At 38.3% G+C, this 15010-nt stretch overlaps 1 protein-coding gene across 1 annotated transcript in view; it reads left to right on the top strand.

Moving 5' to 3' along the window:
- Positions 1 to 12383, top strand: part of LOC126469749 (protein phosphatase 1 regulatory subunit 37) — a 242527-nt gene extending 230144 nt beyond the window's left edge. The window contains exons 10-11 of the mRNA XM_050096963.1: positions 3976 to 4314; positions 10776 to 12383. Of these exons, the coding sequence (XP_049952920.1) occupies positions 3976 to 4314; positions 10776 to 12383 (1947 nt within the window). The remainder of the gene's footprint in view (positions 1 to 3975; positions 4315 to 10775) is intronic.
- The last annotated feature ends 2627 nt before the right edge of the window (positions 12384 to 15010 follow it).

The raw sequence follows: 15010 nt of genomic DNA, 5'->3' as shown, positions 1-15010 counted from the left end.
TGTTGAAAGTGCCCCAGTGTAGTAGCAGTAGTAGGTGGAAACTGCTGACAGACATTTTACACAGAGCTACAAACAGTACAGCAGACAGTCATTGCAATGTGTAAATATCCCTTTCTACCTTCTTCTGGTACTTGTTCACTATGGTCACAGATAACGTGATATAATTTCTCTGATGCAAATTGAAAGGATATAAGAAACATGCCATACCCTACTGTAAGTACTTTTATTAATGTATACATTAATAGTATTCAGAGACTATGAACATAAAATTATATTGTTAATATTACTAACTAGTTACACCTGATAGCCAGGAAACATTAATATCCACACTTATTTATTTGCATGTTTGGTGAATACTATTAATTACTCTCATGCTGTGAAGTGCAACAGGTCAAATTTATGACCACAATACATTCAAAACTACCCTAAGCACAAAAATAAGGATGAAGAAAACTTGTTGGTCCTCAAAAGAAAAAGTATGAGAAGAATCTTTAGACCTGTCCAGGAAGGGAGCTCGTGGAGACGTAGAAAAAAACCAAGAATTGTATGAGCTGATGAGGCAACTGAACATCGTTCAAAAACTGAAAGCATGGAGAATAAGCTTGACAGGCCACATTGGTAGAAGACCAGACACCTCTTGGCTAAAAGCCATACTTATGGGAAGACCTGATGGTACCCATCCAATTGGAAGACCCAGGAAGCGATGGGAGGATGAACTACAGAAAGATCTTTGCCAGCTTGGAGTGCATGACAACTGGATCCAAACGGCACAAGATCGCCATCTATGGAAGAGCATTGTGAGCTCGGTGCATGATCTTCAGGGTACTCAATCGCCGATTTGATGATGATTTAGAACTGTTGTGTGGTATGTGGGGAATATGAACAAACATGATTTCACTTTGTTTTTAAAGTTACGTTTTGTTGTCTGTCAGTCATAGCCTTATTCAGAAAAACACACAAAACACACACACACACACACACACACACACACACACACACACACACACACACACACACACACACACACGTATTCACAAAAGCAAATACACTTCATGCACATATGACCACTATCTCCTGTTGCTCTGGCCAGAATGCAATTGTCATGTTGAACAAAAGCAGTATTCCAAATTAGGGATGGAAAGGGAGAGGGATAGCAGGCTGTGGGTGGGGGAAGAGAAGAGTACTGTCTGGCAGAGCATGCAGGAACTAGATGGTGGCAGTACAAGGCTGCCACGTGCAGTGCAATGTTGGAAGGTTGGGGTGGAGGTGGGGGGATGGGGAGCAGAGAAGGGACAAAGACGGGAGGGTGTGTTGGCAGACAGTGGCACACAATGAGGGTGGCGGGATGTGAATTGGGAGGAGATGATATGACGGGGCAGAAATGGTTGTGGAGGGTGTGGGGATAGTAGGTTACCATAGGTTGAGGCCAGGATAATTTTGTGAATGGAGACTGTGTTGTAGGGATAACTTCCATCTGCACATTTCAGAAAAGATGGAGGGGAGGAGCCAGTCGGCCATTGTGAAGCAGCCATCGAAATGAAGCATGGTATATTCAACTGCATGTTGTGCCACAGAGTGGCTCACTTTGCTCTTAGCCACAGTTTGGCAGTGGCCATTCATCCAGGTGGACAGGTGGGATATGATCCCTGTGGCATGGGGTTGGGATTAGGAGTGGCAGAGGGATGGACTGGGATGTTGTGGAGGTTGGGTGGGCACTGAAACACCACTTAGGAGGGATGGGAAGGATCTCGGATGTCCCTCATTTAAGGGCATAATGATAGATAATGAAAATCCTGACAAAGGATGTGGTTCATTTGTTCCAGCCTGGGATGGTACTAGGTGACAAAGGGGCTGCTCCTTTGTAGCTGGTTCTTGGGGCTGATGGGAGGATTGGGGTTGTGTGGGGATATGGCACAGGAAATCCATTTGTGGACTACGTCTGGGGAATAGTGACTTTGTGAAGCCCTTTATGAGACCTTCAGCATACTGGACAAGGTAGTTATTGTCACTGCAGATACACCATATCCAGGTGTCCATGCTGTGTGGGAGGAATGGCAGCTGTTGAAATGCAAGTACCAGTGGTTGTTGAGGTGTTTAAGGTGGACAGATGTGTGGATGGAGCCATCGGAGAGGAAGAGGACAACATCCAGGAAATTGGCACGCTGGGTTGAGGAGGACAGAGTGATGTGAATGGGAAGGAAGTTGTTGAAGTTGTGAAGGAATGAGAGTTGGATGTCTTGGTCCTGAGTCCAGATCATGAAGATATCATCAGTGAACCAGAGTCAGACTAGGAGTTGGAGTTTTGAGAGGCTGAGAAGGATTCCTCTAGATATCTCATACACAGGTTGGCATTGAAGGGTGCTATGCAGGTGGCCATGACTGGGCCATGGACTTATTTCTATACCTCCACTTCAAAGGAAAAGTAGTTGCATGTCAAGATAAAGTTAGAAAGGTGTATGAAGAATGAGGTAGTGGGTTTGGAGCGTGAAGGGGGGTTGGGAGTTTTCAATAGTGGCAAGACCATGGACATAGGGGATTAGTTGTTGTGCAGGGAAATTGAGTCAACAGTGACAAGAAGGGATCCAGGAGTTAAAGGATGGAGAATTGGTGAAGGAAGTGGTTGGTATCTTTGATGTGGGAGGCTAGGTTTCTGGCAATTGCTTGAGGTATTGGTCAACAAGAGCAGAAATTCTTTCAGTGGGAGCACAAGGTGGAAGATTGGAGGGGGTCACATTTTGATGGTGGTATGAACTGCGAGAGGCTTGGTTGAGTGTTCGGATTAGATTGGCTTTGATTGAAGGGATTGGTGGCAAAGAAGTGTTTCCAATGCAGGGATTGGGATAAGGAGAGTAGGTCTTTGACAATCCCAACATGGGTTAAAATTGGGTGTAGGGCTGAAATGAGGCCTTTGCATAGGGCTGAAACTTCTGTGGGACTGAGGTTTTTGGTGGAAAGGTTAAAAACAATTTCTTTGGTTTATTAGAGGTTCTGGTTTTTTTTTTAGGTGTTGGGAGGGAGTTTTAGAAGATGTGGTAAGCTGAAGAGGTCAGCTAGGCACGGTCTGGGTGCTATGATATCAACAGGTTTGACAATTTATGGAGGTGGTGGTTGGAATGCTGCTGTAGGTGTTGACGTGCACAGGTTTCTGTTTTGAAGATTTTGTTTATGTACCAAGAATTGCACAGTAATAGTATCTTGTGGAGGGAGTAGAGGTGGTTATGGGATGCCTGTATCATGGAAAGATGTTTCTACAATACTAGGTTTGTGAGTGATGGAGACTGGTGTAATCTGAAAAGGTGAAGGTTGTTGTGAAAGGATGGATAGTATCCAGAGAAGGGGATTTCCATGGTTAGGCCATTGATGGACAGGGGTACCATGATCCAGACAGCATTTAAGGAACAGGATTTGGGACTGGTTTTTAGCCAGGGAAAAAACACTGTTTTGAACTGGTGCAGAAAGATGGAGCTGGCATCCATTGGGGTAGGGATGGTGTTAGGAGATAGTCAGTGACGTGTGAAGTGAGTGAGTGAAAGTGTTATGTGGGTATAAGAAGAATCAGATAATATAATGGTAGTTCGGGGAGTGAAAAGGATAAAAAAAAATGGTGTTGGAGCAATAGAATGGTTTTGTGGCATGAGGACATTTGATCGTGCATAAGTTGTAATCATACACAGGAAAAAGAAAGGAAAGACCTGAATATCTGGCTGGAGCAATATGGGAGCAGGGATGGTGGGTGGATTCTGCATTGAAATGTAGTGGTTAGTTGCTGGCAGATGCTAGAACTGTGAACCCGTGGATGGGTGGTACGTAGAACAGCATGTGGTGCAGTTATAATGGCCATGCCCGGTGCTATAGACTTTCAAAATACCCCAATGTGTAATTTCTAAATGAATTTATGCTATTACCTGTTAAGTTTTTTTATGCTGGAACTTGTGAGAGTGTTTCATTTTTTAATACTTCTTCATGGTTGTACAGGAAGATGACGATAAACAATATGAACAACTGGTGGCTGAAGTGCGTAGATTCTGCACTCGTAATCAAGAGCAAGCATCGGAACATCAAGACACAGTTGGAGCTGAAGTGCCAGAGCGTCGACTACGTATTCCAAAATCTGTTTCTCGAAAAATCTCGTTAACCTGTGAAACATTGATGCGGAATGTGGAAACAGCTAATCACCAGCAGCCACAGCCACATCACCTCTTGCCAGAAACTCGACCACGTGGAGGTGGTGGTCGTCTACGCAGCCCTGCTCCATCTCCAAGCCCTAGTCCTGTCTCGAGTCCTATCCCTAGTCCATCTCGGAATCGCTTCCAGGTACAGTTCCTTTTTAAAAACATTAAGTCATAAGTTATGGTTTATGCAACACAGATACCTGTTCAGAGTAATACATTTTGGGAATGAATTTGTGTTTTTCGGAAATGACTCGTTACTTATCACAGACGGTGATTCAGACTATAATCTAACATGGAGATACATGTGTGTAAGATAAAGAGTTCTTTGCAGGCTCTTTTTTTAAATTCTCATTTGCTCTTTTAATTCATTTTTGATTTTCATTAAGGTCTGACAATGAATGACAAAACAATGTTTCTGCTGCACCAGAATAGTTAAGGATGAGACGTTCCTAATCCATATAGGAAGTATAAAACTCTCAGTTGCTTCGCAAATTGTGCTAGTTATTCAAGAGCACTATTCGATTCTCATTTATGCATTTTTAAACTTTCCTAACATGTTTGTCTTTACTCGCTTTTCCTCACATTGCTGCACATCAACTCACTGTTTTCAGTTTTATGTACAGTAAGACTGCGACAATCTGGCACTCAATAATCCGGCAGTGTCGATAGTCCAGCACATGAGGTGTGATCAAAAACTAACAGGAATGTTTGTTTTTCTTAAATAATTTTTATTTATTGGTCAACATCAACTTTGTTCCCTTCAAAGAAATCCCCCTCAGATATAATACACTTTCACCAGTGCTTTTTCTGATATTGTAAGTCCTTCTGGAACTCACTTTTCATTATGGTGTTCAGCTCCTTCAGTGATTCTGTTTTTATCTCATCAAGGGTGGCACAATGATATACTTTCATGGTCCACTTCAGTCTTGGAAACAGAAAGAGGTCGCAGGGGACTATGTCCTGGAAATAAGGTGGCTGAGGCAACATAATGGTTTTGTTTTTTGCCAAAATACCCCGAGCAAGCATTGAGGTGTAAATGGGATATCATCATGATGCAATTTCCGTAAGTGGTTTTGTCACATTTGTGGTCATTTTCTTCAGATTAATTCACACACATAGTGCATAACTTCCAGTTAGTATTCCTTACTGATCGTACAAGTGTAAGGCAGGAACTCATGGTGCACTATCCCATTGTAATGGAAGAAACCATTGAGAAACACCCTTCGCATGTGTTCGAAATTGTCAAATTTTTTTTCAGTCTTGGCTCTTCATTCTTTGATTGGGATGATTGGGCCTCAGTTTTGACATCATATCCGTATACTCACATTTTGCCATCTTTCCTGAGAAGTTCTGAATTACTGTCAGCTTCATTCAGCAGTTCCTGAGTGATGTCTACATTATGTCCTTTTTGCTCAAAATTCAACAGGTTCGAAACAATCTTTGCTGCACCATGTTTCATGCCCAAAACGTCTGAAAAAATCGCTTGGTATAATCCAAAGAATATGCCGACATCATCAGCTACCTCTCTGATGATGATCTGGTGATTTTCCAGAACCATTTTTGTTACTTCTTCCACACAATTGTCAGTAATTGATGTGCTAGGGCATCCAGGATGGTCGTCATGTTCAGCGTCCTCTCACACCTCTTAGGAATGTTTATACCACTTGTAAGTTCTGGTCTTACTCATAGCAGATTCACCAAAAGCCACAGTCAACATTTTGAATGTGGTTCTACACTTAATCCCATTTTTCAAGCAAAATTTAATACAAATTATTTGATCCATCTTTTTTTAAAGTAAAAATTCACCAAGTACTCAAAAACACTTATACATTTCTGACTGTCAAAAATAAACTAAATATTCAGATCTGCTGAAAATGCAAACATACATCAGAAACACATCTACCAAAAAGATTTTAAAACATTTGAAAAATGAATGTAGAAAGCCTGCAAAATTAATAAAATAATTCCTGTTGCTTTTTGATCACACCTTGTTCATCAGAAATTTTCTCATATTTTTAGCTTGGCTCAATTGGCAGTACACTCGGATGCCTTTGAGAAACATTGGAACTGTTTGGTTCAGCGTCTCATCCGTAATAGTTGTCTGCCTCCCTGAGCGATTATATTCTTGTCAAGATAAGCCAGTTGCATTGTTAGCTTTGTGCTAGTATCAGTGATTCTTTGTTCACTAGACCTAAATTTACAGCACTTACATTTGAATCAGTGCTGCGAGGTTTTATGTAGTAGTTATTTAATAAAATCATTGTACTGTATCTATATTCAGTCAAAAGATTACAACACAGTAAAAAGTTAATATGTACAATGAATACGTTTTCCAGAGCAAAAATGTAACAATTCACTAAAAACTGGACATCATATGAATCCTGGAAAAAGGCAAGAACTGAGACAATATTATGAGTAAATTTAGTATCACATATACAACTATATATGATATTAAAAAAATAAAAACAACAGCTAGAGAAGTTTGTGTCACAATCTGCTTCGGTTAAAAGCCCGGACATGAGGCATACTCTAAAAATACCTAAGTAAGGAACTGTAGATGAATTTTTGCATAAGTACTTCATTGCTAAGAGAGCAGAGGGAAATGCATCAATGAGGCATATGTTATTTGAAAAGCCAAATTTTTTTACAAGGAATTAGTTATGCCCGCGCATGAAGTTCTTCCATTATTGAAAGGGTTGCTTCATAATTCAAAATCTGTCAGGCCATCCGTAAACTAGATGTTTCTGGTATAATAAAATAAAATCAACCAATGAGGGTGTTGCAGATGAGTACAAAACAATGTTTCAAAAGCTTGTTGATGAGCATAAGTTGTTCCCACATCAAATTTACAACACTGATGAGACTGAACTGTTACAGCAATGTTTGCCAAATTCAACCTTACTGGAAGCTGAGAGGTCCATCGCAAAGCATTTGGAAAAGAATAAAGGTAGAATAACTGTCTTAGTGTGTGAAAATGTGTCAGATGATCATAAACTTCCTTTGTTTTTGAGTGGGAAACATCAACAGCCTAAACCTGAAAAAAATATAACGCATGTCCCAGATATTTATGGTGCACAGATTAATTCCTAGATGAAAGCCGAGTTGTTCAAAGACTGATTCTTTCACCATTTTGTCCAGCTGTGAAAGAAAGCTTTCAAAAAATTGGACTATCTACAAATTGTAAGGTGATTCTCATGCTGACACCTGTTGAGGTCACCGTCCAGAATCTGACTTTGTCTTGTGTAGAATTTTTTTCATGTATCTTCCTGCCAGTGTTACAGCTCTAATTCAACCCATGGACCGAGGGAACAAACAAAATTTCAGGTGCTGGTACAGAGGAATTTTTGTGCACAAGCTGCTAAGCTACTGCATCATCAAAAAGTTCCAATGCAATGTTAACATCAAAGATGCTATTTAACTGCTGCAGTTGCTTGGACCTGTGTGAAAAATGCAACATTGCACATGTTCTGGAGAAAACTATGGCCTAAACTGCTTGAAGAATCCGAGATGGAAAGTGATGTAAACAATTAGGAGTCGAGAACTGATCGCTCTGAAATTGTAAAAGTGATAAATTCTGCATCCACTTATGAACTGAGTGCATTTTCAGCCAAAGAAGTTGACAAATGGATTGACATTGATAGATATTTAGCAATCAAAGAAGAGCAGACTGATGATCTGATGTTACAAAGAGTTTTCAACCCACAGGAGCTGTCAGAAACTGAGAGTGATAAAGAAGATATGGCTAAAACTTATATCTCCTGGGCTTAGGCTTCAGAAGGACTGTTATGAAAGTCACTGAAAGTAACCAACAATACAGTACTTCTGAAGTTATGAATTTGCAGATTATACAAAATGATGTTTCAAAAAAAAAAAAAAGGGGGCTCATTCCAAGAAACAAGTTAGCATTTCCTGCAATGTTCAGGAGAGCTCAGAACAAACTTTCAGCTTAACCACTGGGGTTAAATATCAGTCCAAAGTATTCCAATTAAACTGCACCAAATCCTTGGTAACAGTTTTTATAATTAGCTTGTTCTTGATCCTTTCAAACCAGTGGTGCCTATTGTATTTCATAACTGGCATACAAAAAAATTGTGTATATTAAACTTTTCTAAAACTTCGAGCCTTAAATTGATTTAATAGAACATTACAGTATTCGGCTTTTAATTCAGTGTTATTTTTATAGAAAAGTAATACATACTTTAATTTTTTATACTGTAGTCTCTCCTATTGTATTAAACAAATAACAGTCACTTGTTTTTGTACATTAAAACTGTAGGTTTTACTTATATCCCTTTTTTTAAACCAGGTTTTTATAAATAACCTTCATTATCTGGCATATTTGTGACACAGCTCCAAGCATAATAGGTTATCAAGATTGTCAACCAGAGCTTTATATCAGTGAACAACTTTGTTCATTTGCAGAGTCATTTTCATTTTGTTCCACTATCTTCGATAATGGCTACTTGTGAGTTTTCAGAAATCAATGCTTGTAATACCAGTAGGGGCTAATTACCTATCAAATGCTGTAGTTCTCAAAGTCTCAGAAATTTAAAAATTTCTCCACTTAATCTGATTTATTATTTTTCGTACACTTAAAGTGCTTGCAGAATGAAATTTAAACAGAGCAGCAGTGTGTGTGTGTGCTGATATGAAACTTCTTAGCGGATTAACACTTTGTTGCCAGACTGGTACTCAAGCTGAGGACTTTTTCCTTTTGTGGGCAAATGCTGTACCACTGACCTACCCAAGCATGTCTCCTGAACCACCCTCAAAGTTTTACTTCTGCCGGTACCTAATCTCCCACCTTCCAAACATAACAGAAGTTCTCCCGCCTAACTTGCTGGACTAGCCTTCTGCAAGAAAGGATTTACAGAGACATGGCTTAGCCACAGCCTGGGGGATTGTTTCCAGGATGAAATTTTCACTCTGCAGCAGAATGTGTACTGATGTGAAAGTTCTTGGCAGATTAAAATGGGTGCTGGACTGAGACTCAAACCAAGGACCCTTGCTTTTTGCTTGCAAGTGCCCTACCACTGAGCTACCCAAGCATAACTCATGACCCATTCTCACATCTTTACTGCTGCCAGGACCTCATTTCCTACTTTCCAAACTTCACAGTTCCCCTGCTTAACCGGCACGACAGTCATGCCTGGGTAGCTTAATTGATGAGCACTTGCCCGTAAAAAGTAAAGGTCCTGAGTTTGAGTCCATGTCCATCACACAGTTTTAATTTATCAGGAAATTTCTCATCATCGCACATTCCACAGCAGAGTGAAAATTTCATTCTGGAAACAATACCCCAGGTTGTGGCTAAGCCTAGTCCCTGCAATATTCTTCCTTCCAGAAGTGGTAGTCATACAAGTTAGGCAGAACTTCTGTGAAGTTCAGGCGGTAGGAAGTGAGGTACTAGCAGAAGTAAAGCTACGAGGATGGGTCATGAGTCATGTTTGGGTAGCTCGATGGTAGAGCACTTGCCTGCAAAGGGCAAAGGCCCCAAGTTCAACTTGTGATCTGACACACAGTTTTAATCTGTCAGGAAGTTTTATTTCATATGATAGTCATGACACCCAGTCAATAACAGTGCACATGTTTAGCATATTTTCTACTTTAATTGAAAAATATGTTCTCCTTCTTATGTATTGTAACAACTAAATGTACTGATTTGCCTGCCACCTGTGAATGTAGTTTTCAGGCTTATGCTTTACTTGTTACTGAGTACAAACGGCACAAATTAAACGGGGTCAGCCACTTAACAGGTATGTGTTACACCTGTTGATGAACTACCAAAGTATGCACACATTTGGCAAATAAAAATAGAAATCATTATGCCATACACAATTTTGTTGACAAAATAAGGACACCAGCATTCTGGCATCTGTTGTTGTTGTCGTCGTCATTGACGATGAGGAATGGAATAGAAAGGATGAAACCAAGGGTGCCTGCACATAATGTACTCCTCTCGAATAGCACCAAGGGGATCACAGAAGGTAACACCCCCATCTGATCAACAAATCACCTTCCACAATGATACATGTTCTCATTCCATGAAACACTGTGGAGCAGTTTTAATCCTTCGCTGTGAATAGAATGCTAAAGTCATGAAAATAAAGAAAGATTAGTATTGTTCATCATAAATATTTCATAAAAATGTTCTGAAAGTGTAAATATATTATCATTTTTTAGAAAAGCTGTTTTGTTGTTCAGATGTTTTTGTTTCTTGATGAGCAGAACTATCAGTGGAATAAGTATGAGTATCTCTCCAATGCATGCTCCTGTTTAATAGATGCGTACATATGATGCATTTTTCCAGTTTTAAAATGTTAGTACTATTGTGCCACCTATCTACTGCATTATTATTATTATTATTATTAATACAGATCTTTTCTGTAGCTTAACATTTTCTGTACATACTTGTATTATCTTCAAAACTAATTATGTGGCTGAGAATAAAATACACATAAGAGAAATATGCAAGTACTAAGTGTATGATGGGGAATATTTACCATTGTTAGTTTACAAATGACATATTTTTAATCATTTTAAAATGTGTGATCATGCAACAAACTTTACATTAAATTCTGATAAAATAAACTGTGTCTATAGGTATCAAGAGTATCCGAGATGTCTTCACCGACAACTTTCTTCGAAGTATCATCATCTCCATCATCATGTCCAGTAACAGCATCACCATCTGCATCATCATCCCGGTTCCAGGTGACTTCTGTTGAACCAAGTGTTTTAAATCCAGATATAAACAGAAGGATTGGGAGGACTGTCACACCTGGCTTTTCTTTCAAGTTGAATGACAATGATGTATCTCCAAATAACCATTTAGAAACGTCAGATGAATCTAAGAAATCAGAAACACCTTTAAAGCCATCTGTAGGCGGCCTCACGGATGAAAGTGCTGGTCTTAGAGCAAGTGAATTGTCTTGCTCATCATTATCGTCATCAATAATTACAGGCGATACAACCCAGAGTTCTCCAGGTATGCCGACTCAACTCATCGATACATCCAAAATATCGCAGAACATTGCAAAACAAATGCAAAGTTTGTCCAGTTGTGCAAGTTTACTGTCATTAGCTTCTGACACTTCTGAAGATAATGATGACATGGAGGTTAGGAGGCTTATGGATCCAGAAAGTTTCACTGAAAAGCATAATCAACTTGTAACAGATATCCAAAGTAATTCTTCTCTTCAGAGCACAAATTTTGAAATTCCAGTTCCAAAAGTGACAACCCATTCAGATGGAGGAGTTACAGTCAGTTCTAATCCAACAAATGAAACTCATTCAAATAGTTCGAAATTAGTTAGTAGGTTTGGACATAGCACAGTTCCTCAACCACAAAGAAAGATTTCATGGGTTGCACCACCAGACATCCATTTCAGTGACCAAAAACCAACTTCCAATTTAGAAAAACTTATGGGATTGTTTCAACAACCAGGCAGCTTCTTCAACAAATCCCAGCCTCAGTACAAAGCAACAGCTGCTATCATAAATCAACAGCCTACATCAAATAGTGATGCAGCATTTCTTTTGACTGCAGGGCCATTGGCTAATGCAGTTAAAGATGCAATGCTTCAGAAATCTGGAAAGCTAATCCCAGAGGGTCCCGAAGTTCAAGCATCACAATCTCCAGTGCCAGATTTCATCAATAACAATAAAACTGGAGAAGCCAAGGTTAGTGAATGTGATGATAAAAAGGAAATTTCACCAGTATCATATGAGAAAGGCAACCAGCCGAGAATAAGGCATCATGAGGATGAAAATTTTAATCTAGCCAAACCTTGCCTACCAGTTGTTACAGGTGAGGATGATCGTGATAATGATGATGACGATGATTGTGATACCCGAATGTGGTGTCCCGTAACATCAGTCTGTGGCAGTGGTATTAAATTGTGGGATTCAGCTGATGTAGATTTCAGTCAAAGTGCTTGTGGTTTTCAGTGTGGAAATTTGAGTGTGATTGATGATGCACGGACAGTGATGAAACTTCATGTGAATGAAGCTGGATCTCCTACAACTGGTGAAAAAAGTGACAGTGATTGCCATAGTCCATTTTCTTTCGAAGAGTCGTGTAATCCTGTAAAATCACCTGAAAATGTTGAGACTACTGACCCTGATCTGAGACAGGCTCAACTAGTTGACAAAGCTAATAACTTAAGTAGTGCAAGAGATGATGATCAGATAACTGTGGTACCTGACTGAATAACTCATTTCTGTAAATCCTTTTTGCAGGCACTTCATGTGTATTTCTCATTTGTGGAATCACCAGTATTTTTCAAGTGTTCTTGGTTAAACCAGAGCTCTAAATTTCATTTATATATTAAATAATACCCTATTTCCTCTTCATTTCCTTTCTTCAGGTATTCCAGTTGTCATTGTGAGTCTCTCCCCAGTTGTTGCATATATATGTACATTCATTGTAATTTTTATAATTTTGAACATTGTTACATTTTTTTCTCTGTCATGACGTAATGGTTGAAAAACAGAGAAGTATCTTCCATTAAACTAAAATCTTAGCTTCATTGTCAAAACAATTTATAATAATGGACACTACTAGAGTTTGAAAGCAGAAGTGACAAATGCATAATGTTTGTGTTTTTTATGACTGTTATGTTGCATTTCAGTGTACCTTTGACTTAGATTGTCAGTTCACACCTTCGTGAAAACATCTAGAGAGTGGAAGTGTTGCAAGTATCGTCTCAAAAGTAAATTGGTTCTTTAGAACCTTGAAAATAGAAGTGGACCCTCATTCATCAGATAAATGCAGGACACCAAGACAGAGAAATGCTTACCTGAAATAAAGAATGTAATTAACTGTAGTTAGCAGCCGTTTCATTAGATCACAAATTTGTTGTGTTTAGGGTGGATTTATGCGATTGAGGTTGAGGAAACATACAGCTAAAGTGCTAGATTAATTGTTTCTTCAAGTGGTGATGTATGCACCTGTTCTGGAGTGCAGACTATTCGTGGCCTGTACATTAGAGCAGATGTCATAAGTACCACTCACATACTATTTACCAGAATATTTAATTAAAGCAATGAGTTAATGTATACTTGTAATTGGTTATAGACAGATAACTATTTAAGAAGGTCATTAATGTGTGTCATTACAAAATCCAGTAAATTTACAGCTTCATACTCCTTCTATTAATTAAATACTGATCTGTCTCTCTGTTAGGGGCAGTTATCATATTGTATGTTTGCAATTCAGCACATTATTTTTGTATGTGATTCATTGCTGAATGTCAGAAGTATATCACTAAATCTCTCTCTCTTTGGCAAATAATTAGATTGTATTTCAGCTGGTTCTATCTGGTAATATAGATCTGATTTAGAATTTGTATGGCGTGTCCCTCTTCCAGTAATTATTTGAGAAAGTGTTTCTATTCATATCTTACATGTTTGCAAAGGAAAAAAAAGGTGCGCTTCATTCTGAATTAGCTTAACTTTTGTGCTTTCATTCCTGTACATTTCAAATTATTCTCTTTCCATTTTCGCATCTACGATGCACTATTTTACTACAATTTTCACACCGTGTATAAAGTACTGGGTCTTATTTCAGCTGGTGGCTGAATAATTAATTAATGTAAAATTGAAACCATTAGCTTGTTAATGTAGTTAAATATATGTAACATTTTCCCATGAAACTGCACTCTTCAATTATGTGTACATAAATGTACGCACAAGAAAAGGGTTTTTGCGGAATACAGTTTGAAGTATTCTTTTATATGCTGTAGGAGCACTAATCCTAATTAATCTGAACACACATCTTTTTTCTCAGTACAAAACATGACAAAACTTGCCATTTTTCTCTCTCTCACTTAGAGCAGAAAATGTAATATATAATTTATGGTCGCAGTTGCCTCCATTTAGGAAAAAATTGCCTCTCTTGACTAGATGTATCTTTAGTATATTTTGAATAACTTCATTTTCGTGTCGTCATTATGTGGAATTTATACTACCGTGCTCCTAATGCATATATTGCATGCATTTTCAAAAATAACAAATTTTATGTGTTTGAGGGCTAATTTCAATAAGATTTGTTCCCGTCAGCTTTAATTATCACAGCCTGTACTTACAGCTGTCCTTATTTTCATCATAATGCTTGATTGATGATGTAAACAAATATTCATGGCTAGTAGTGCCACAGTTCTCTTATTAAAACAGAGATCTCATAAGATTTTTCTGTCTTATTTTGGACATGCTAGTTTAGGAACAATAAGGATTTCAGTCATAGAAAATTGCCTAGCAGTTCTCTTCACTCTCAAATTTATTTAACATTCTGCTCAGGACTTAGCAATACTAAACAATTCTTCAGATTGCATGAACTCCATGTTTAAATTATGATTATTGATTTGCTTATTCTTATAATTTTGTGGTGCTGCATTGAGACTAGACAGTATTGAGGCCAGAGCATCTTTATTTCTAATTACTTTCTTTCACAGCAGACATTTATCAATCGGCTATCACAATATGGAGAACTGTATGTTACCATTGCATTTTTGGTTTAGTGGATGGTGGTTTAGCACTCTGCTTAATTTCATTGAGTATTTAGTTGAATAAGAAGAACCTTTACATAGAAACAAAGTGTAGATTTTTTAAAAAAGTTATATCGTGACAGAATCATAAGTAAATTTTATTGTTTGAATGTTGTGGAAAAAACTAATCCATCGCTATTGACTGGTAATATTCGTGCAATCATCTAAAATAATCTTCAAAATAAAAGATTTTCTGATAGATAACAGTACAGATTATGTTGAACATCTCACAAGAAATGAAAAAAGATTGCTGATGTTCTAAATCTATTTAAATGATATACTAATAAAGTA

Source organism: Schistocerca serialis, chromosome 3 (assembly GCF_023864345.2).
Source record: "Schistocerca serialis cubense isolate TAMUIC-IGC-003099 chromosome 3, iqSchSeri2.2, whole genome shotgun sequence".
Taxonomy (NCBI): Eukaryota; Metazoa; Arthropoda; class Insecta; order Orthoptera; family Acrididae; genus Schistocerca; species Schistocerca serialis.
The sequence above is the reverse complement of the archived record's forward strand: the minus strand, read 5'-3'. Positions and strand labels throughout refer to the sequence as shown.